We start from the raw sequence: 24,598 nt of genomic DNA on the forward strand, positions 1-24,598 counted from the left end.
GGGGGCGTCTTGTGCTTGCGCCCCTCTCCTGTCGCCACATCTTTAGTTTTCATCTGGCGTTTCAAAGCCTCCATGTTCGTCGTCATCTTCCGAATTAGTTCATCTTGCTCATTCACGCGATCTTCCAGGGCTTGAGGATCAATCCTCCTCCTCTGCCTGTCAGGACTTTGAGAGTGACGAGGGCTGTTATTCCGCCTTCCCCTGCCACTCCTCCTGGAGTTATGTTGTTGGGGCTCCAGATCTGCCATAGGAGGGACAGAGGGTAATCCTTCTCGCCTTGCGCCCCCGTCTGGAGTTAGCCCATCAACGGCGGACTGCGGTAGTTCTTCAATGTGTGCCATTGTGTCACGACCCAAACCCGGCCCTATGGGTTTAGCACCGTAACCGGCCAGTAATCCGAGATTACCGAAGGCCTGCTGAACAGTAATACAGTAAAACAGAGTACAGGGCCTGGCGGAAGCCAAAACAGTAATTAAACAATGTCCAATGAGCTGCGACGGTCTGCATGCCAAAAAGATTTTTCATGCATTCATACATACACAAACAGTACAGTCTATACAGAATTTACAGTCACACAGTACAGGGACCTAATCCCTTGATAACAGTACGGTAAACATTCAGTCTATACAGAACAGTTAGACAGTATGAAGACAGGCGGGGGAAAACAAACAAAACACCCCCAAGCCATAGCATGGCAACTCGGAACCTCGCAGTGAGGCACAAAGGCTGGCTTGACAAAACTGGAGTTACCCTGACGCTCCTAGCTCCGATCTGGTGCCTGTACACCTACATATATATATGAGCAGTGAGCTAAAGCCCAGTGAATAACATAAAGCGTAAAGGGGTTTAGAATGAATGTCCTTACAGTAATGAAAACAGTTCAATTCAATCAGTATTTCAGTTGTTCAGTACAGCAAACAGTCATATGTGGTACATCCATTAGCATAACAGTAACAGTAGGTCTTAAAAGACCGAACAGTAATGATGGCCATCAGTCAGTAAACAGTAGTGGTTCCACGAGGGAACCGACAGAGATCTCTGTAACAGTAACAGTAACAGTAAACAGTAGGTACTAAGGATGCCACAGTACAGTTCAGAAATAAAGGACATACATTCATTCAGTAATACCAGTTCAGTAAACAGTTCAGTTCAGTATTCAAAAGATATCAGTTGAACATATCTTTACACAATTGTTACTCACAGAGTTTGGGCTACAGTATGCTAGAGCGTGTCTCCCCAGTCGCCAACCCTACACAGTTAACAGATTGAACACACACTAAGCTACCCAATTGGGAACAGTAATAACTTAATTCCTAATGCCTCGGTGTGTTCTACATCTATATCCTCAACAAGATGCCTTAAACTAGGCCTAAGAATGCCTAGAATGGAATGAGGATGCAAAGATGTACATTTAAAAGCATTTTCAGAAAAATAGGGTCCCGCTCGAGCGCATGTTTCCCCGCTCGAGCGGTCACGCAACAAAGGTACACGCTCGAGCGTAAACTTACCCGCTCGAGCGTACTGTAAAAGTACTGGATGGGTGAAATCTCCGCTCGACGCCCGCTCGAGCTTGAGACAAGACTCCGCTCGAGCGCCCAATCCTCCGCTCGAGCGGACTGTAAAACAGTGCAGAGAGATGCTGGATGCTCGGATTCCACGCTCGAGCGGCATTTCCCCCGCTCGAGCGGAAGTGCGAAATCTGGAAAACCCAGATTGCACCTCCAAGCTCAAAACCAAGTTCAAAAGCATCAAAACTCGACCTCTTGGGCTAAATTTCCAGAAAACACATGTGAACTCATAGTTAAACATGGTTCAAAACTCAATTTGAGAAATCAAAGCCCAAGGGTGTTTTATTCAAACCCAATTTCAAACCAATTTCAAGAACAATATGAACATGCAACATGCATGAATTCAAACCATTTTGAAGCTCCAATGTGATGCTCTAAGGAGCCAATTCTTTTCAAAACATGGTGAAAACATGGACCATTACAAAATTATGAACATGCATGTAACCTTTTGCCATGAACTCAACTCAAAATCCAACAATACTAACATGCATGCAAAGATTGAGCTTCAATTCACCATTAATGGACCAATTCATGACTTAGCTCTACAACTAGACATGAACCATGCAAGAACCAGTTCAAACACAAGAATGAGAAGATAAAATCCTTACCTAGAGCTTGTATTCAAGGTTTAGGAGTCCAATTAGGCAAATCTCCTATGATCTCTTCAAGCCTTTCAAGCCAATTCTCTAGAACAATTCCACTCTCTCACTTCCTCTCTCTCTAGTTCGGTGGTGTGCTCAAAATATGGCTGAAGAAATGTTTTGATAAAGCATACACAAGGCTCAAATATGAGTAAACAAAGGCCTCACTAGATGGCAAAAGTGTAATTACGTCGAACTCTTTAATTGGCTTATTTTAATCTAATTTCATCATACCTAATCGGTTTTCAGATAATTATACCATAAAATTACATTAATTATGAGGATCATAAAACACTGACCAATTCCGGATTCGGCCGCCGATAAGGCCTTCAATTAGCAGTTTAAACATATAAGCATGAACAGATAATCATACAGTCAAACAGATAGAATGCAATTCAAACAGATGTATTCATTTAATTCAGTTTAAAGTTCGGTCAGTCAGTTCAGTACTTTAATTAGTTCAATTATCAGTCAGTTATCAGTCATTATCAGTTCCGTTTAGCAGTAATCGGTGATTATCGGTAATCAATCAGTCATTAATCAGTAAACAACATGAGGGTTGTTACACATTGATTGAAAAAAGGAGAAGCTTAGTCAAGAGGTTTTTGTTCTTGTCTGTATGTTCCCACAGACGGCGCCAATTGTACGGGGAGGAAATAATTCTCCTCGTATAATCCTGTTGACCAAGTCCACGCTCCTCCGTACGACGTCGCTTTGTCACCTGAAAACACAAACGTGAGCTAGCCGGCGGGTGTGTGCCGGAAACCTCTCTGATGCCTAAGTCAGTAAGCTTGACAAATAGACAAAGTTTTAGGCTCTCAGAAAGAATTGTGTTCAATTACCTCCTCCAAGGTGGTGCTTGTGAGCTTTTATAGGTTTCGAGTGGCATAATCCTAGTAGGACTTGTATTTCTCCATGTAGAGTCCTCCTAGGATCCATATTCTTAAGGATAATGCTTATCCCTTTACACCCTCCCTCACTGCTTAAACCAAGTGGGATGGTTTTTACCACGGCCGAACTACTATATGACCGAAATAATACTGGCTATGCTGAGCCACAGAGTAGGCCGAACTATCCTTAGTTCGGTTTTCTCCCGTTTAACCATGGTATGCTAAGACCAAGCTTCTGAGTAGCAAGCTCCGACCGATCTAACCATAATACTCCGCGACCGGACTAACTTTGGTTATGAACGAACCGTAAGGCCGGAATAACTCCAAGTTACCTCCAGACCGGAGTAGCTTTACACCATCTTGGGCCGAAGCAATTACACCTCTCCTAACCGGAGTAACTATGCTTCTTCTGGGCCGGAATATTATTACGGCCTTTTACTGAGTCCTTCACACTTAGGGCCATAAAGTCCATCTTACAGCTCGGTCCAAATTTTCTCCAAAAATTACCCTCTCAACGACGGTGGTGGCTCCAACAGTGGTTGCCGGAGTCCCAAGCAAGAGTAGATTTGGGGTTAGGTTGGAGGAGGCAAGTCCAAACCCCCTCTCTCTTCTCTCTCTAACTCTTATATTTTCCATTGTTTCAGATTGATTGTTCAGAGGAAGATTAATTGGTTATTGTAATGGTTTATTGTATTATCAATGCTGTCGAAGAAATCAGATCTGTTGCTGTTGTTATTGTTGTTGACAATTGATCTATTTTTTTGGTTATTTGGGTTTGAAATAGATAGATCTGTGTTTGAACATACATATCTTCTTTTGTTGTTGACATTTGTTTTTTATTTTTTATTTTTAGTTTTTTGGGTTTTAAACAAATCTATACCAGAGAATAAACAAAAAATAAAAAGTTGAACAAATCTGTAATAGAGAATAAATAATGTCTTGGTTTATTTCAATAACAAAAATTTGAACAGATAAAAAATCAACAAATACAATTCAGGGAAAAAAAAATTGAACAGATAATAAAATTTGGATAGATAAAAATTGAACATATAAAAAATTTAGATAGATATCAAAAATAACTTTGTGAATTTTCAACAGATAGGAAAAATGGCCTTCAAATATGTGTTTGAACAAATAAGGGGAAACAATTGAACTAGTAGCTAAAAAATTTGAACATATAGATATAAATTTGAATAGATAGGTAACAAAAAGTCAACAAATAATTAAAAAAAATCAATAGATAGATAAAGGGTAAAATTAGAAACATTATATCCTCCAAAACTAACAACATGACTTCTTACCAAACTATTTCACAAAAGGAGATTTGGTCAAAGCCTCCTTATAATAAAACTTTAATGTATTAAGGACAAGCACAAAAAGTTTTTCTTTAAAAGTCTAACACATACTATTATTATTAAAATATTAAACTTTAAAATAGCATAATTTTTTTATGTAAATGTCAGTTTGTAATAAAATTAGCATTTTTAAAATTCTCTCATCAAGATCTATCAAATAAAATCCATATTGACTATGAATTCTTTATAAAAAAAATTTGTTACCGTCGAAATTGATGTAAACCATAATAATAATATGTTACCTTATTTGACAGTAATATGTTACTTTATCTCACAGTAATATGCTACTCTGATTCACAGTAACATGTTACTCTGGCAATATTTTTCCAAAAAAAAAAAAAAGATGTTTTATTTTATCCTTACTACATTATGTGTTTTCTCCTTAGGGGGTTTATGAAGCAAAATAAATTGAGCTGTTATTTTCACCAAACAACGGTTCAATAGAGGGGTTTTGGTTAAATTTTCATTTCACAAATGGTGGACCTTTCATCAAGAAAAAGTATCCATAGGATCTAATACCTTATACCCTCCTTAGATTAGACCTTTCAACAATTTTCTCAACATTTAAAGTATTTTGTTTTTTACACTGTTATGCTTCCAATAGGCTCTTTAATCTTCAGAACACCATTAGTACAGTTCTGCTAGAATCACAATGAGAATGACTAGGGGTGTAAATTTAGCTCAACCTTGCTTAACCCATGTTGGGCCGCAAAGGCTCCTATCAAAATTTAGGTCAAGCTAAGTCATGGGCCAAAACATTAGGTCTAGGCCAAGGGGGTATTAGACCCTCGGGCGGGCCTGCACATTTTTTTATTTTTTTCACCAAAATTTTATTCTTTTCCAACAAAAATGACATTGGACCTCAAGCTGGATTTTGAGCGGGCCTTGAGCGAACTGACAAGCCGACGGGTCAAGCTCCAAAACACACAGCCCAAGCCCAGGCCCCGGGTCTCAGGCTTGGGCTTAGTTAGATTGGGCCTTCCAGGACCGCGGGAGGGCTTCGGACAGCCCATAGGCCATTTTTACACTCACATGTCACTCTCACCATTTCCTAATTCCTCTTTTAATTCTCTTTTGTTGGTCTATGATTATTTAGTAATTTTCTCAAGTAAGCAATATATTTCTATACCCCTTTCACATGGGTAATACTATATACAAAAAAAAATATAAAAAATTACATATTGATTAATTTAATGAAAAATTTAGCCAAAATCCTTCCATTGAACCTTTATTTGATGAAAAAAAGTAGCCCAATTTATTTTGCTTCAAAAATCCCCTAAGGAGAAAACACATAATTGAGTAAGGACAAAGGAAAATATTTTTTTTTCTCAGACAATATTACTAGGGTAACATGTTAACATGTTACTATTACTATTTACATTAGTTTCGATGGTAATATTTTTTTTTTTTAAGAACTTCATAATCGACATGGATCTTATTTGATAGATTTTGATGGAAGGATTCTAAAATACTGTGTGTATGGTTTGATTTTTTTGCATAAAGTTTTTTAAAAACTGAATTTTTTGTTTTTCATGTTTTTTTATTTTTAGTGAATATTTTTAAAATTGTAAACATTTTTTTTTACTTTTTTAGATACACCGTACTTAGATGTATATAAAAAGTAAAAAAATTGTGAAAAAATATTTTAAAAAATTAATAAATACATAAAAATACGAAAAATATACTGAATTCTAATTATTATTATTTTTTTGTATTTTTAGTATTTAGTGAATTTTTAAAAAAATTTGTTCACAAAAAATATACTTTTATGTGTATTTATGTTAGGTGTGTCTAAAAATTTAAAAAAAAAAATTGCTTAAAATATTAAAAAAATTCAGTAAAAAAAACAGAAAACAATAAAATATAATTTTTTGAAAAGTGTTTTTGAAAAACCAAAAACAAGCAAAGTGATTAATTTTTTTAAAAATCGATATCTACATCAAAAGTTATATTATTTTAAAGTTTAATATTTTGATAAAATGATATGTGTTAAACTTTTCAATTTTTTTTTTTATACTTATCCTTACTACATTAAAATTTTATTATGAATGAGTTTTGATCAAATCCTCTGTTAACATCACCCTCTTCATTTTTTTTAAACATAGTAGTATATAATGATTAAATACAAAATAAAATAATAGGGGGCAGTCTTTGGTTTATGATAAAAAAACTGACCTCTTACGTAATTTTTAAAATAATAATGTTATATGCATCAATTAATATATTAATTAATATACTAATATTAATTATAACATTATTATTAATCTCACCTATTATATAAAATAATAAATATAAAAAATATCTTAAATTATATCACATCATTAATTAATACACAAATTAATACATAAACTCTCAAATCACATGCAACCTCACGTCAAACTCATGCCAACACCCCTATTTAAGGCCCCCGCATCCCTTCTCTCCCTCCAGCACAAACACCAATTGTCTTCTCTCACTAAAACATTCGGCAACCTCTCTATCTATACTTTTCTCCAACTAGTTCAAACTCCACTTTCTCAATACTCATTTCCAATCCAAACAAAAAAACACTTGCAAATTTCACTTACACTTGAGTCGGTTTTTATTTCATTTTTTATAACCGAGTGTCAAGCCAGAAGTTAGTCTTTCCTTCTCTATAAATTCTTGCAAAAATGTTTAACTTTTCTGGCGACGGTGGCGACTTCTTTTCCCGTCGATGTGTCTGGGTTAACGGGCCGGTCATAGTCGGAGCGGGCCCGTCCGGGCTCGCCGTTGGAGCTTGCTTGAGGGAAGAAGGAGTGCCCTTTGTAGTCCTCGAAAAAGCAGATTGCATTGCTTCTCTCTGGCAAAAAAGGACTTATGATCGCCTCAAGCTTCACCTCCCAAAGCAGTTTTGCCAGCTCCCCAAATACCCATTCCCTGATCACTTCCCAGAGTACCCAACCAAGAAACAATTCATAGACTACCTCGAATCATACGCCAAGAAATTCGACATTAACCCACAATTCAACGAGTGTGTTCAATCGGCTAAGTACGATGAGGCCTGTGGGTTGTGGCGAGTCAAGACGGTTTCTATCTCTGGGTCCGAGGTCGAGTACATTTGCCAGTGGCTTGTGGTGGCCACCGGAGAGAATGCAGAGTGTGTCGTGCCGGAGATTGAAGGGTTGAAAGAATTTTCCGGCGAAGTTTTACATGCTTGTGAGTACAAGTCCGGTGAAAAGTTCACCGGAAAGCGAGTTCTTGTTGTGGGTTGTGGAAATTCCGGCATGGAAGTCTCTCTTGATCTCTGCAACCACAATGCCAAACCATCCATGGTTGTTCGAAGCTCGGTAAGTCATCATTACATTATTACCCTTTTCTTAGTCAATAATTTATAATCAACCACAATCACAAAAATTTCAGTTGAATCAATGCTAATGGTGTTTCCCCCCCCCCCCCCCCCCCCCCAATTTGTGATATTTACAGGTTCATGTACTGCCAAGAGAATTTTTTGGGACTTCGACGTTCGAATTGGCGATATTGATGATGAAGTGGTTGCCCCTTTGGCTAGTGGACAAGATTTTGTTGATTTTGGCACGGTTGATTCTGGGAAATACAGAGAAATATGGGCTAAAAAGGCCATCAGTTGGACCAATGGAGCTCAAGAACACTCAAGGGAAGACCCCTGTTCTTGACATTGGTGCACTGCAAAAGATCCGAGCCGGTAACGTTAAGGTTGTTCCTGGAATCAAGAGGTTCTCATGCGACATGGTCGAACTCGTTAATGGTGAAAAGCTCGAAATCGATTCGGTTGTTCTTGCCACTGGGTACCGCAGCAATGTCCCTTACTGGCTACAGGTGAGAAAAATGCTCCATTCCCTTTGTTTTTGGATTTTATTGACATTTTTGGTAATAAATAAAGAAATGTTAACGTACCTAGAAAGTACAATTTATAATGAATCTGGGCTCACACCTTTCAAAAAAAAATTTAAAAATTTATGGGTACCTAACATTACTGCCTATTTTACTTTTTTTAGAAGGTTAGTTTAAACTGTCCTTGTTTTGAATTGACTGTGTTCAGGAAACAGAGTTTTTCTCCAACAATGGATTCCCAACAGGGTGGAAAGGAAAGGCTGGGCTCTATGCTGTTGGGTTCACAAGAAAAGGGCTCTCTGGTGCATCCTCAGATGCTATGAGAATATCACAAGACATTGGCAAGGTCTACAAAGAAGATCTGAAACAGAAAAAGCAGAAAGTCCCTTGCCATCGGCGTTGCATTTCGACGTTTTGATGAATCAACCAATTTTAGTGTCTGACTAATCTAATCTGCAACTAATTTCCCTTTTGAATTTTGTGTAGTTTTTTTTTTTCATTTTTTTTTTAATGGGTAGGAAAAACAGTGACATGTTTGGTGTAAAGATAATAAAAATGTATTAACATACAGAGAAAGAAACAAACAGATAGCAGCATAGAGACTAGCCCTATCCAAAAAGCCCCCAAGTTTTGAGAATGTTAGGGCATTTTGTACACTTGAGGATGATGAGGCTTCTTTTTTCTTCTTTCTTTCTTTTTGTTCAGTTTTGAAGTTTCACTGGGCTTTGTAAAGTTGTTTACTTATCAATTGCAATGAAAAGATTTTCCCCAATCTCTCTCTCTCTATCTCTCTCACCAATTGTTTTGAAATTCCACATATTAATTTGTTATTTTTTACTTAAACAAAAACTAATTATAAAACATGTGAGAATTGTATCTGATTTTATGATCGATTCTGATATCTCCTTATGATTAAATCAAAATGAGAATGAGGCACTTGTATTCTTTTGAAGTTCAATACATAATTTATACATCAAGATCAAAAAAATTCAGTATCAAAGATGAAATTAATTAGAGAATGTCCCTTATGTTGAGTAAAAAGAGAAGTTATGGGAGTCTCTCCTCTTTTGCATATCACTTGGATAGATAGAGAAACCAGACTTTAATGAAAGCTGTAATATTCCCTGTAAAAGCATAAATTCAGCTTGAATAATACTAGAATATATATATATATATATATATTTGTATTACAAGAGTGACCTGATTAAATGTGTTGCAGAATCTTTTAAATACTTAATTGGTTTTTCTTTTGGCTCTATACATTTTTCTGTTGGGTTATTGGAATGCCACTAAGGGTGTGCCATGGTTGCCGCTAGCTAAGCGCTCAAAATATATGGTTGGATTTTCATTAATTTTAAAAAAAATTAAATTAGTTTGACAAAAATAGATATTTATAAACTTCTAAAATTATTTTTTCTTAAAAAAGAAAAATTCATATGAAAATAGTGAGTATTTTTAATTTTTTTATTTGGTTCATCAAACTAATTTTTGATTTTTTTTTTAAAAAAAGAAGCAAATAGTGCCTTTCCCCATACCAATGATGTTAAGTGGATAAAAGAACAATTATAGTAAAATATACAGAAAAATCAATGTATGTCCCTACCATACGCATAATGAATGTAAATTAATGTGCGTCCCCCACATACATAAAATGAATTTGGGACACGTAAATTTTTTTGTACACTTATTTTTTATATTTTTTTGTGAACGTATGGCTATGATAATTTAGTCATTTTTTGTATTTTGTTTTTTATTTTGTAAAAACTCTATTAACTACGAAGAGAAAAAGAAAAACAAAAAAGAGTTCAAGAATTGTGACCTTCATGACTAACTATCAATTTCCAAAGAATTTTAGAATCAAATCAGGTGCAATGCAATCACAATCACTGACCTTGCACTCCACAGTCTCCAAACAGAGCCTGAAGACAAGCCACATGTGTACCCATGCTATTTGATCCACAAACACAGAAAAGCCTTTCATTTCAATGGGCCATCAATTCAATTAGTGTCCTTTTTTGTTGGCTTTGGGCTCCTTCAAATGAGTTCTCTATTAACCAAACAGGGCTTTTCTTATTTGGACATCCTCTGCTACTCTCTGTCAACTGACATGCTCAAAGAACTCACATGGTTGGCCACTTTGCTCCCACTTCTTAAGCGATCGGTTTTGCCAAAAATTAAAAAGTTATTAAAAAAATTAAAAAACTGACAATTCATATCAAAAGTTAAAAAATTCATTTTCTCTCTATTTTTTTCACATCTTTTCATAAAAAGTCAAAAAGTTATCCCAGTAGATATGTTTGGTTTGAATTTGAGAGATAAATTTTAGAGAAAAAAAGTACGAAAAGTTATTTGGTTTGGTTTTTTTTCAAAAGATGTTTTGAAAAATTATTTTGAGAGAGAGTTTTGGAAAAAGTGATTGATTTGATGTGTATGAGAGAGAGATTTGTTTGGAAAACTTATAAACCAAACAAGTTTTGAGAAATTTTTTTGGAAAAATTTGTTTGGTTTGATTACTTTTAAAAACTTATTTGTAGAGAATTTTTCTCAAAAATTTTTGGGAAACACAAACCAAACAACTATTTTTTTTACATCACATTTTAGCCAAAAAACTAAAAAGTTACTAAAAAAGTATGTTTCCAAACGAGGCATAAGAATCGACACGATAGTCAACTCGTGACATTCTCCTTCACTCAAACTATCAACATCCTCGTTAATATGACCCACGGCCAACTTGTGGTGTGCCTCCCTCCCATCTCCACCAAGAAAACCGCCTACCACCACCAGTCAAGCATCCCTCCACACTTCCACTTAAGCCAGCAAATGCATCCTATCCAACCAAAGCTCCCTTTGATATTTACAACATGTAAATTTTTAAAAATGGTAAGATATGTCACACATACAAAATATGCGTTTTTATATATTTATTACGTATCGTACATCTGAATAATTTATTTAAACATAATTTAAAAAATGAAATTTTAGTTTACAAGAAAAGAACGTCACATAGTTTAACTATCCCAAGGCAAAGAGGAAAAGGGCAGGGTTCGAGGTAGACTGGTGAGGAGGCTAACAAAAGCCCAAGCTATTGGGCCCAATGCTCTTCTCAAAGCAAAATCCGTTTGACGTTGGAACTGAACAGATCACCTAGCCATTCAAATTTCATGGTTTTAATTAAAAATTTCACATTTACATGTTAAGATCTATTTGGATTTCACATTTATTCATCTTTTAAAGGGATTTTTGGTGAAAAGCCCCTCTCATTGGGCCTATTTTTGTGTGAAGCCTACAGAATAAAACAATGGCCCCAAAATCCCCTCAATTAAAAAAATATCATGAATTGATTGAAATGCCCTTCTATATAAGTGGGGAAATATGAAACAATTCCACCGTTTCTTTCCCCCCACTCTATTTCATCGATTGAAAACCCTCCTCTGAATATCATCATTCAAAAACCCTAGCATCGATTGAAAACCCTTCTCTGAGTCTCATTACTCTTTCTCTCTAGAGCCACTTTGTCTTTCTATCCTTGCAACGTTATAGGTTCGTCGCTTGCGCTCAAATCGAACTCCACATTATGCTTTACTCTCTCTCTTGGGCACACATTTTGCAGGTGATTTTTTTTCTTTTTTGCTAGTTTTTCGATATTATGAAGTCTGTCTGGGTTTGTTTTCATTTTGGGAGTGGTGTATGAGATTACGTTGGCATGGTATGGGATAAGATTGTAAGGCTGTTAAGGATTTTGTGTTAAAGGTGGCCGCGACTTATCCTTGTTTCGTCTTAACCCTTTGGTAATGTATGTGTTGAATCAGTGCTGCTGAAAAATTATTTATTCGAAATTATTGACATATAAGATTTTGTTTGATTTATAACAAAATGTTATTCTAACAAAATACAGAGGTCAGTGATTTTAATACACTTGTTTTTTTCTTTTCTTTTTTTCATTGTTGCATTAGGGTGAGTAGAGTTTGGGATTTTGGGTTACACTAAAGATCATCTGTTCTAAAATTTTTATCACTATCTTAAAATACTTTAAATTACTAAATCATGTGAGAATGTTAAGGTTTAAAAATTTTGAAAACTAATTTAGGTATTTTGGAACGGTGTATGCAGTTTTGCTTCAATTTCGTTGCTTTGATTTTTGTAGTGTTTTGGTCTTGCAATTTCAATGCTGTCAATTTCACTTGCTTCATGAATTTTTCAGAGTAAAATTTTACTTCCAACCAAAGTAAAATTTTACTTACAATGAGAGTAAAGTTTTACTTATAAATAGAGTAAAATTTTACTTTAACTCTAGCCTTTGCTCATTACATAAATGTGCATATCAATTTGTATATGAATATATATATATATATATATATATATATATGTATGTATCTATTTATGTATGTGAATGTAATTGTAGTTTCGTCATTTCTCTGATTTCGGTTTGAATGTGAATTGTACATGTTAATTTCAGAACTGTGTTGTGTATAGTCAAAATTGAGACAAGGTTTTCTTGATTCTTGGTTCTATAAATTTTGTATGTGTTTTTTGTTTATTTCCTAAAGTATATTGTTTAGAGTAAAATTTTACTTCTAATTAGAATAAAATTTTACTTAGAATAAAAGTAAAGTTTTACAGCCAAACAGAGTAAAACTTCACTGTCTCATTACAATGCTTGTGCATTTTTTTTAGTGTTTATTTGTTTTGTCACTTTGTTGTTTAAAGTAAAATGTTACACTGTTGATACAGAGAAACTTTTTAGTGTTTTAAATGGTTGTTACAAGAAGCAAATGTGGTGATGATGATGATGATGATAATTTTGAAATTCCACCAACAGTTATACAAAAGAAGATAGTCCCTAAAAAAACAAGCAAAAGTAGTAAAGAAGTTCAATCCAATGCTAGTGATGATGAAGGCTCTAATGAAAACAATCCAATGCCTTCAATAACAAAACCTTCGAAGTTGAATATTGTACATGGAGTACGGGAGAGGGAGAACTATGTGAAACAACATAGGTCAAATGTTGTTTCATTTATAAACCTAATGCGAGACACAAGGTTCACTGAAAGACATATTATTGTCCTCGAGAGAACACCTTTTGGGATGTTGTTTAAATCTTTTTGGAAGAAAGAAGATGTGGTGTTAAAGAAGTTCAAGAAAGTTGACGATAATGTCATGGATGTGATCAAATCTTATGACTTTCATGCAAAGAGATTTAAGCTTGGAGGGGAAAACGTGTGACATACAGGACAGCGACGTTACTTTCATTTTTGGGATAAAATCAGGAACGAAAAAAGTAGGCGTCTCATATGGGAAGAAGCAAGAATCACCTTTGTGTAGAGAAGGTTTCGTAATATGTCAAGAATATCCGTAAAGAATTTGTGAGAGGCATTAGGAGATGCATTGGAAGGCACAACCACAGTTGATGTTGAGGATGTTGCACGAATAATGTGTTTATTTGTTGTGGCAACTTTGCTATTACCAACAACTGGTCTAACAGTTGGATGGGCTTTTGTCACCCTTGTAGAGGATTTGGAAATGATGAATTCATATGCATGGTCGACTGCAGTTGCATCCACGTTGACTACTTCAATCCAGTCTTCATTAGGAAGTCTTGAAAATGTAACTGGATATGTACTTCTTATTTTGGTAAGTAAATTAAACTACTTGAAATATTACGCAATCTATCTTTAGAGAATTAACTAATTTCGATTTTTTATTTTATAGTACTGGTTATGCGAGTATACTACCTTCATTTAACCTCAAGGAAAAAATTTGTGTCCAAGGCTGCTTCGATGAGACTTTTCAATGTTGAGGAAAAAGCTAATGAAGAGGTCATTGCAAACACTAAAGCCCGAAGATGTATCATCTTTCCAAACTCAGCCTTACTGGTTCATTTTGCTCAAAATTATACTTACATAATAAAATCTTACTCTTAAACAGAGTAAAAATTTACTTAAAATTAGAGTAAAAGTTTACTTACAATCAGAGTAAACTTTGACCATGAAACAGAGTAAACTTTTACTTATTCTTGAACAGAGTAAAAGTTTACTTAAAATCAGAGTAAAAGTTTACTTAGGCCTCGTTTGGCAAGAGGCTATTTTAGCCAATTAGCTAAAAAGTTACTAAATTAGTCAAAAAGCCAACAATCCATACCAAAAAGTCAAATATTCTCTTTTCTCTCTACTTTTTGCACATCTTTTCGTAATTAGCCAAAAAGTCATCCCAAACATACAAGTTTTTTTTACCTACCTTTTTAGCCAAATAGCTAAAAAGTTATTAAATTAGCCTGTTCCCAAACGAGGCCTTACAATCAGAGTAAACTTTTACTTTGAAACAGCGTAAAATTTTACTTACTCTTGAACAGAGTAAAAGTTTACTTTAAATCAGAGTAAAAGTTTACTTACAATCAGAGTAAACTTTTACTTTGAAATGGAGTAAAATTTTACTTACTCTTGAATAGAGTAAAAGTTTACTTACAATCAGAGTAAACTTTTACTTACCATTAGAGTAAAATTTTACTTACTCTTGAATTGAGTAAAAGTTTACTTAAAATTATAATAAAAGTTTACTTACAATTAGAGTAAACTTTTACTTTGAAACAGAGTAAAATTTTACTCTAGTGGTTAAAGTTTGCTTCATTGTTGACTTCTTTTCTTTTTCTATTATTCAAATGTAGGTGAATCATGATGAACTGGCGCTTATTTCCAGAGAAGAAATGGAACTCATTCGCAATGATGAGGAAGAAAATGCATTGGACATAAAGGAAAATTTGAAGACTGAGAAAGATGAAGATCATATAGCTGAAGCTTTAGGAGACGATCAACCTTTGAAGCACTTCATTGATCTTAGGAAATTAGAACGAGTTCAAAAATAAAACAAGAGGCTGAAAAGTGAGACTATGGCATTGGTTGAAGAATTAAAGAAAATGAGGGAAACAATGCAAAAAATACAAGAGGATCAAGATGCAAAAACAAAAGAAATAATGGAAAATATGAGCAACACAGAGAAAGGAGTTTGAAGTACTTGAATCTGAAAATAAATAGTTGGTTGAACAGATTGAAGAAAATGCAGTTCATGCGGCTACCTAAGCTTTTGCTTCTAAAGAAATGCCACATGCTAAAGGAGTAGAACAAGAGCAAAATTTTAGGATTCAAACTACATTGAAAGAAACACCTATAGTCATAAAGCCATTGCAAACATCCATGGTCAAGAAAATCAAAATCAAGGCGAGGAAGAAAAAAGAGATGTCTGATTTTGAATGTGAGCCAAGAGAGGCAAAGAAAAAAAAAACCATAAAACAAACAATTGAAGTGATATCAAATGAAGTGATTTGTGTTGACAATTTGTCTCTGAGCCAACCAAAACCAGTTGAAAGGGTTTTGTTTCTAGATAAGGTTGCAATATGCAAATTGCTTGATGAGAATGATAAGTGTCTACTGAGCAAGATTTACAATTTGGAAACCACAGAGTAAGACCATTTTAATTTTATCAAACAACAGATTTTTACTGTTATCAAATTGCAACGTGTTAATCAATATTTTTTTTACCTTATGTGTGATAACCCTGTCCTGTGCTATGTTAATTAATCATGCTTATGTTTGTAATTATGTGCTTAATTTGAATTTGGGTGTTAATTGCATGATTATATGTGATTTTGGCTTTGTATCTGTTCACCGTAGGAAAACCTGTTGGAATCTGTGCTTTGAACTAAAAATTGAAGACCTTATCGACCACTGAAGCCAAAATTGACTATGCCATTGTGATTGGCATAATTTTTAGAGCCTAAGGTGTAATTTAATTGAAAATTGATTCGGATCAAAATAATTAGATTCAGAATGGTTAATTAGAGTGCCATTACTTAAACTTAATCAATGTGATTAAGCAAGCCTATAAATAGGCCAATATACACTTAAGTCCCTCATTGTTGTGAACTCAAAATCTGAAATGTGCTCTAGAGAGAGAGAGAGAGAGGGGCTCAAATTATGAATGTTGGCTCAAAGCTTGGGGATTGAAAGCTAAACTCAAAGATCTAGCTAGAATTTGTGAAGATTGAAGCTCCTAGGTGAGTATTTGGGCATAGATTCATGAATTTAAGATTGTAATTTTATGAATTCAAGTTAGATGGTGATCAAGAACATAATTTGAGTTGAAATTGATGAATTTGGAGCTTGTATATGCATACATGTGCATATTTGCCATGAATTTATACATTCAAACATGAATCATGTTGAACAAGAAGAATTGAGCATTGAAGCATACATGCAAGCATGGTTTTGTTGAGTTTCATGAGAATGGGCATTATTTGTGCCATTTGAAATGGTATTGAGATCTATAATACACATGCATTAATGATCCATGAAGTTATGGAGTTTGGTTGTATGCACATTGAAGTTTAATCATGAAGCAATGTGTTTTGGTGGTAAACTTGAGAATTAAAATCACGATCTTGAAGAATTGGTCTCATATTGCTATTGTCCTCATGCCATGTAATGTTTTTCCATGCTTTTGTGTCAAAAACATGAGTTTTGATCCTTTGAATATCAAGTTTGAACTTCAAGAACAGTTCTGAAAATTTCAGAATTTCGCATGTTCGCTCGAGCGGGGGAAGGGCCGCTCGAGCGTGAAATGTTGGTTCCCAGAAGTTTTGCAGACATGATGTTCGCTCGAGCGAGGATATTCACGCTTGAGCGCCAAGCCATGTAGTTTGAATTTCAGCTCGAGCGTCCGAAGTCACGCTCGAGCGTAAATTTGAGGCAACCAGTACTTTTGCAGACCAAAGGGATCCGCTCGAGCGGGGAACCCTGTTTCAGTAATTTTGAAAAGTGGTTTCATGTATCGTTTTCTGTTCCTTTTCATTTCTAAGTACTCTTAGGCATACATTGCACATTTGTAAATGAATCAAGAAGATAAGAAAGAGGCCTAAGAGGAATGCATGAATTAAGAATGGATTGAATCGTTTGTGACCCATATGTGTTATGTAATGTGTAGGGTCGAGCTCAAGGGCAAATCCACTGGCAGAATACTGTGAGTAATATCTTAGTAAAGATATTTTCAAGTATGTTACTTTCTGAATGCTACTTCTGTATAAGCTTCACGGATTTGTTGGTTTGAAATTTGAATGAGTATTCTATATGCCTAATTTTGTATAGAGCCGTTTGATACGTTTGATATATCTGAATTGGGCTAAAGGTCGTTGGACATGAATGATTGGGCCAAAGACCGTTGGATATGAACGATTGGGCCAAAGGCCGTCGGATATGAACGATTGGGCCAAAGGTCGCCAGACATGAATGAAAAGATGGGCCAAAGGCCGTTTGAATATGTCATTAGATATGTTTGAATACCGTGCTAGGCCAAAGGCCGTTTGAATGAAAGGGATCATGACCATGAATATGAAATACGCATGGATATGAATATAAAGAGAATGGGCCCGAGGCCGTTTGATACGCCTGATATGTTCGAATTGGGCCCGAGGCCGTTTGATATGTTTGAAATGGACCAAAGATCGTTTTGAATAAAGAGTTAGCGGGACCAAAGGTCATTTCGTATAGATGGACTCGAGGTCGTATTGTTTTATATAAGAATTGGACCTGAGGTCGTTTGCATATGGATATGATGTGTTGGACCCAAGGTCATTTTGCTTTGTTAAGATTTGTAAGTCTAATATGAATGAGAATAATGGTTCAAATATATACATTATAAGTATGATTCATTTATGAACGAATTTCATTCGTTAACCTCTTTATTTTGATATTATTCACTGGGCGTTAGCTCACTCTCATTTATATGTATGTAGGTGAGCAAAGGGACGTTCAACCCCAGCCTTAGTGGAATTTAAGAAGGAACCTGAGTTTTGTGAAGTCAGCCCAGGTGCCTCACGCAAAAGGCTTTGTTTATGATCTTTTGTATTTCTTTTGCTACTTCTATTGGTCGTAATAGACCATTTATGTGTATAAGCCTTTGGCATGGCTGACTATGTGTCTGAATGATCCTTGGTATACACAATGTTAACTACTGATATGTGGTGTGAGTTATTACTAAGTATATGTGAAATGTTTTGACATGCCATGTAAGCATAGCTCATTAGACAAAATTTTTAAGTTTGCTTCCGTTTGGCCCCTTCACTCTATTGCTATATGTTTATCAGGTTTGAGGCCGTAAGTAATCTCATAATTACTGGCCGGTTATGACCTTAATCTATAGGGGCGGGTTCGGGTCATGACATTATGACTAGTGCAATCATATGGTCCAGCACAGGAAATGGAGTATATGTTACATTGCATGTTGTGGATGCAATTTTGAGAAATGGTGATACTGCAAATAATGTAAGTGGCCATACAATTTTTAATGACTAGTGTTCACTTCAATAACTAAAAATAGTTCATTTTATTAACATATATTTAATTGATTTTTGTTTTTGTATGTCATTGACAGCTTCGTAGAAATGCTTCAGATTGAGCAACAAGCAAAGAAGTCAGAAAAGAATAAGTCATTCTTTTTCTCAAGCCTTTGTTGAGTAAGCCATTAGTTTGTGTTTAGTTTGAATTGATAAAGTTTTACTGTGGTTTAGTGTAACATTGTACTATATTTTAGAGTTAATTTTTACTATTTGGTTTGCTAAAGATTGACAACTCATATAGCGTGTCACCAACACAACTTGAGACATGACACTTTTATATGATTAAATGCAGTCACTAGTGAAATGGGGTTATGGAGATTTGAGAAATCATTTAATTGACGAAGTGCTTGAGAAAGATTTGAATGGATACAGATACCTTCACTTTTGCATGAACTCCAATGGGAACAAGAAGGAAGAAAAACCCTACCACTGGACACTTCTTGTATTTGACACTAAATTTGATGAGTGGAGACATTACAATTCTTTAAGGCCAAGAGATAATAGAGAAGATCCTTACCTTAAGGATGCAAAAAAGATTGTAAGTGCTTTGCATCATATTAACAGTAATTTTTTACTGTGTTTTATTCTTGTATTTAATAGTGACCAAACAATTATGCAATGATGTTAGATAACATATATGGAGAACAAGTTGGCCAACAAAACGAAGAGAGGTAGAAGAAAGTTTGCAAACTTGGTTTCGGTGAAAGATAGTCCACAACAACGCCCAACATCATAAGTATTTCACGCTACTACTACATGCTTGAATTGGTAATTTTCAAATTTGACTAAATCTAACAAGATCTTGATTTTTATTAATAGTGTTGATTGCGGAATTATTGTATGTTATATTATGCGTCAAATCATAAGAGATGAGCCTATTGCAAATTCTTTGGAAGATGATGAAATTAACAATTTCCGAGTGTCAATAGTGCATCAATTTTTGAATGATTATCCAAAAGTATGAACTGAGGAACAATTCAACCTCAAAAAAAAAAAAAAAAAAAAAAAAAAAAAGGGCAAAGAGCTAAAACCTCAAGGATGACAATGTGGACAACTTTTGGAGAACTACTGTGAATGATGTATGTAATTTCGGTTTTTGTAAATGAAATAATGGTGAAAAAGTAATTGTAAGTGAAAGAATACTAAAAGAGTATTAGATAGTACATGTTATGTCTATTGTTTTAGAAAATTTTACTGTGGTTTGGTGATTAATACGTTATTATAGCAAGATATTGTTTTGACTAGGAATGAACGTTATTATGGATAGAATACAATGATGCAGGTTATACTTGTGAGTATCTTTGATGATATATGTAGTTGTTTTGTTAGATTATTTTTGCACAAAAATTGCATGGTGAGCATCAGGGGAGTTTGTGTATTGTGGTAAAGTTTGGTGTAGTTTGGAAATGTTTTTCTAAGGGGCTACTACACTGTCTGAAATAAAGTAAAATTTTACTCTACATAAAAGTAAAATTTTACCTTACTCTGAAATATGAGTAAATTGTTACACTCTGAATTTAAAAGTAAAATTTTACTCTGCATAAAAGTAAAATTTTACTCTGAAATAAGAGTAAAATGTTACATTCTGAATCTAAAAATAAAATTTTACTCTGCATAAAAGTAAAATTTTACTTTGAAATAAGAATAAAATGTTACACTCTAAATCTAAGAGTAAAATGTTACACCCAAAATCTAAAAGTAAAATTTTACTCTGTATAAAAGTTAAATTTTACTCTAAAATACGAGTAAAATGTTATACTCTGAATCTAAAAGTAAAATTTTACTCTGTATAAAAGTAAAATTTTACTCTGAAAAACGAGTAAAATGTTAGACTCTGAATCTAAAAGTAAAATGTTACTTTGCATAAAAGTAAAATTTTATTCTGAAATAAGGTAAAATTTTAATCTAAAAGTAACATTTTATTCTGAAATAAAGTAAAATTTTACTGTGAAACCACAAGCTCATCATACTCATAGACAACCATTTAATAACATAGTAAATTTTTACTTTGAAGGACAGTAAAGTTTTACTTTCATGTGAATGAAGGCAATGTTTTACTCTGGAAAAAATAAAATTTTACTCTACAATAAAGTAAAAGTTTACTCTGAAATACCGAAAAATTTTACTTTGGAAGCACAGGCTGAGCACAACCATTTCAAACCTTCACACCTACTGAACAAACTCCATTATGAGTTCATTTACATGAAACTTATTCAACTACATTAAAAAAATATATTAAAATGTCAAACTCAACCACAAAGCAAATCAGAAACTTGAATAGACAACCATTCAAGAACATAGTAAAAATGTCTTTTATTGCAATGTCTCTTTACAAATCTAATCTAAAAAACTATACTATTATTGCTATGGACTATTTATTGCAGAAGAACTGCATTATTTTCATACTTCTATTACAAAATCAATAATGTCTTTCATGGCAATGTCTCATTGCAAGTCTTCCTATTATGACTGTACTTCTCGCATATACCACACTGTACTCGTCTTATCTTTTTAACCCTAGATGGAATCCTATTCTTCCTTGGCCTACCAGGTGGCTTTTTACAAATTGGAGGAAAGACAACAAGATCATCTATAGCTACAAAAGGTTTCTTAACAGTGGGTATTGGATAAACGGACTCAGCATAGCAAGCTTTGAACTTGCTAGTGTAATAAAATGGTTCCATAGATGCATACAAATCACCTCCGCTCTTTTGGATAGCGGCCACTGCGTGAGCACAAAGAAATCCATTCAATTGCCATTGGTAACATGAGCAAGTTCTATTCAAGAGGTCAACGCTAACCGATGGCCGGGATTGAACCTCAAAAACATGATCACTTAAATGACTAACCAATCAAGTTCTTCCACTTTTAAGAGCATTTACTAATGTTGAATCCATCTTCGGACAAAGAAAAGTATTCCATATTTTAGCTTGTTCTCTCATTCTCGACATCAAATCCATGATCTTTAACCTAATTGAATCAATCATCTTCGTAGTGGGCAAATGACGAGCTTGACGGATCCATGAATTGAAAGACTCTACCACATTCGAGTGCAATTCACCGTATTTTTGTCCTTTAAAATATGCATTAGTCCACTTGTCATAGGGCAAATTGGATAGAAACCTACAAACAATCCCTTTTCCCTCATCTTGTAATTCTTTCAAACACTGATTAAAACATCCCACTGTCAGAGCATAAACACATGAAGAAAACAAAAAAACTATTCTACTCCTAAAAGTATTGTTGAAACTTGGACCGAAGAACCTATCCCTCAAATTGGCCTTCAAGTGTTGGAGACAAAAATAGTGGTAAGTAGTAGGTAAAACCTTGGGTAAAGCCTCCAAAAGTCCAACGTTCTGATCAGATATGAAGGTAATTGGTCTTTCATCCAACAATATATTCGACAAATGCATAAAAAACCATTCCCAACTGTCTGTAGTCTCCGTATCGACAATTACCATTGCAAGAGGGAAAAGATATAGCGATCCCGGTTTCTAACTCGACCTTTATGGTGTTTCGGACTCGGGTCTTATGGTTTAATGTTGTTGTTATGTCTCTTCCTCCTCTTACTCTTTGAATTTGAGTTTTGGAATGTCTTGGGCGTATTTAGAACAGGTTAGTTGCTAATTGGTCTAGAACCATGTTGCCCAGAATTTTGGTCTTCCGCTTGAACGGGCTTTCTTGCGCTCAAGCGGGGTTTGCAATCACTTAGTATTTTGTGTGTCTGCAAAAACACTGCGGAAGTGTTTTTTGCGCTTGAGCGGAGTTCTTTGTGCTCGAGCGGAGTTCTTTACGCTTGAGCGGCCTTTCTTGCGCTCGAGCGACTGTCTGAAAGTTGTAAAATACTAGATGAGTGTATTCTACACTCGAGCGGGTGGTGCCTTACTGTTGTGTCTTGGCGCTCGAGCGGCCTTTTTTGCGCTCGAGCAGGTATAATTTTTGTGTTTGACGCTCGAGCGTCAAACTCTCCGCTCGAGCAGATTACGCATATATCAAATCGCGAAAATGACTTTTTCAATCACTTTTTCTGTCATTTCTCTCTCAAAAACTTTCTAAAACCCTAAGTTGAGAGCTTCTCTCTCTAAAATACTCTCTCTTTCTCTACATTTTGGCCTTGATCTATTGAATTCCAACCCTTGTGTCTTCATTGAGCTTCTCAAGATCTTCCATTTGATTCGAGTAAAATCAAGTTTGGGCGTCGTTGAGGTTTGTCCACTTCTCCTTTGAGCTTCTACACTTGAGGTAAGGATATTCTACTCTCCTATATGGGTTTTAACCTAAGTATTAGTCATTTTGTATAAATGGTGGGTTTGTGGAAGGTTTGGGTAAAGTTGAGGTTAGGGTTTTGATGTTTGTAAAAGAGGGCTTTCCTATTTTGGGTTCTATATGTATGTGAGACCTTGAGAATAGGGTTATTTGTATATAATGGGGAAAATTTGGCCTTGAGTGCAATGGTTGAGAAAATGGGGAGAAGGCCCCAATTTGCTTTATATGGACTATTTGTTTAAATAGTGAAATCATTATGGAAATATGAAATTGGTGGAAATTGTGATTAAATGGTGTAGTTGGATTGATGAATCACTCACCTATGGAAAATGTGTTATATTATCTGTTGAGAAATTTATTTATCTATTTAGATATATCTGTTTTGGGCTATCGGTGGAGGATAGCCATGATTGTTATAGAAACTGCATGTTGATTAGGTAAATTGAAACTAATCAATTGGAATATGTTATTGAATATGACGGTTGGATATTAACATTGAATATGTGATTTAATTGGTCATTGTATATGATGACGTGTTAAATACATTGTATATGTATCTTGCTTGGGAGGAGATAGGATTATGTACTCCAATGTGTGGGAGGAGATAGGGGATGGACTTCATGGATAATTAAGTTGGTCGGAGTGTCCAGGGTGAAAGTCCTGAAATCTTATACATATTTGGGTGTCGGTTCCCTCGGACGTAGTTCCGTAAAATGGCAAAGTTATGGAAGTGTATGAATAATGTTTATGATTGAAGTATTGATGAATGAGTTGCAGTCTCATTTCGAATTGTTTACATGATAATGAATTATGTCAATGAATTGGCTTGGGTAATTACTGGAAGTGAATTGAAATGTGGAGATCCATGTTGATTGATTATGGGAAAGGTTTAAGATGGTTTATAAGTGTTAAACATTTATCAAATGCTAATGTTTTAGTTAATTCACATATGTTGTTTAGCATGTCTCTACTGGGCATTGGCTCACCCTACTAGGGACACCATTTTTCAGGTATAGGTGATATGCCGCCTCCAAGATCTTAGCTTGGGAGGTTTTGGAGTTGAAGACTCCTTTTTGTTATTCGTTTTGATGATTAATGTATATTCAAGCCTAGGGATTTTCATGTATAGAGTTAGAACTCTTCTTTTATTGTAACCAAGTGATAACTTGGAAAGATGTAAGCCCGTACGGCACTTATTTTGTTGTAAACATTTGGAATTTCATGAAATACCTTTTGCAACATTAACTCTGATGAATGAACATGTACTCTTTTCTTTATGTTCACAGAACTTGTGAATGAATGATTCATGTATTAAATTGAGGGCGTTAGAAAAAACCTGAAAAATAACATTTTACAATTAGTAAGTATATTAAACGAAAATGACAAATATAGTAGATTTTTACTCTGAATAACAGTAACATGTTACTCTGAAAATAAGTAACATGTTACTCTGAGAATAAGTAACTTGTTACTTTTGAAAAAACTATAGTAATATCTACCTTGATCCCCATCATTCTCTGTAGCTGTTAACAATGTGCCCTTATGTTTCCCCTTTAGAAAAGTTCCATCGATAAACAATATAGGACGGCAATGCCTAAACCCTTGAATGGAAGATTAAATGCAACAAAAAACCTCTTGAACCGTCCACTTTGATGGTTATAGT

At 34.7% G+C, this 24,598-nt stretch overlaps 1 protein-coding gene across 1 annotated transcript; it reads left to right on the forward strand.

The window, feature by feature from the left end:
* The first annotated feature begins 6,880 nt into the window (after positions 1-6,880).
* On the forward strand, positions 6,881-9,057 carry LOC114317585 (putative indole-3-pyruvate monooxygenase YUCCA8). Its single transcript, XM_028264337.2, has 3 exons — positions 6,881-7,762; positions 7,899-8,270; positions 8,494-9,057. Exons 1-3 carry the CDS (start codon positions 7,106-7,108, stop codon positions 8,701-8,703), a joined length of 1,239 nt encoding a protein of 412 aa, XP_028120138.2. The 5' UTR covers positions 6,881-7,105; the 3' UTR covers positions 8,704-9,057.
* The last annotated feature ends 15,541 nt before the right edge of the window (positions 9,058-24,598 follow it).

Source organism: Camellia sinensis, chromosome 14 (genome assembly GCF_055761805.1).
Source record: "Camellia sinensis isolate YWXY chromosome 14, ASM5576180v1, whole genome shotgun sequence".
NCBI lineage: Eukaryota > Viridiplantae > Streptophyta > Magnoliopsida > Ericales > Theaceae > Camellia > Camellia sinensis.

Excerpts from the sequence above, each read along its gene's own strand:
- LOC114317585 (XM_028264337.2), top strand. The coding sequence starts at position 7,106 with ATGTTTAACTTTTCTGGCGACGGTGGCGACTTCTTTTCCCGTCGATGT. Across the intron at positions 7,763-7,898 it reads CCATGGTTGTTCGAAGCTCG|GTTCATGTACTGCCAAGAGA; the intron begins GTAAGTCATCAT and ends TGATATTTACAG. Across the intron at positions 8,271-8,493 it reads ATGTCCCTTACTGGCTACAG|GAAACAGAGTTTTTCTCCAA; the intron begins GTGAGAAAAATG and ends GACTGTGTTCAG.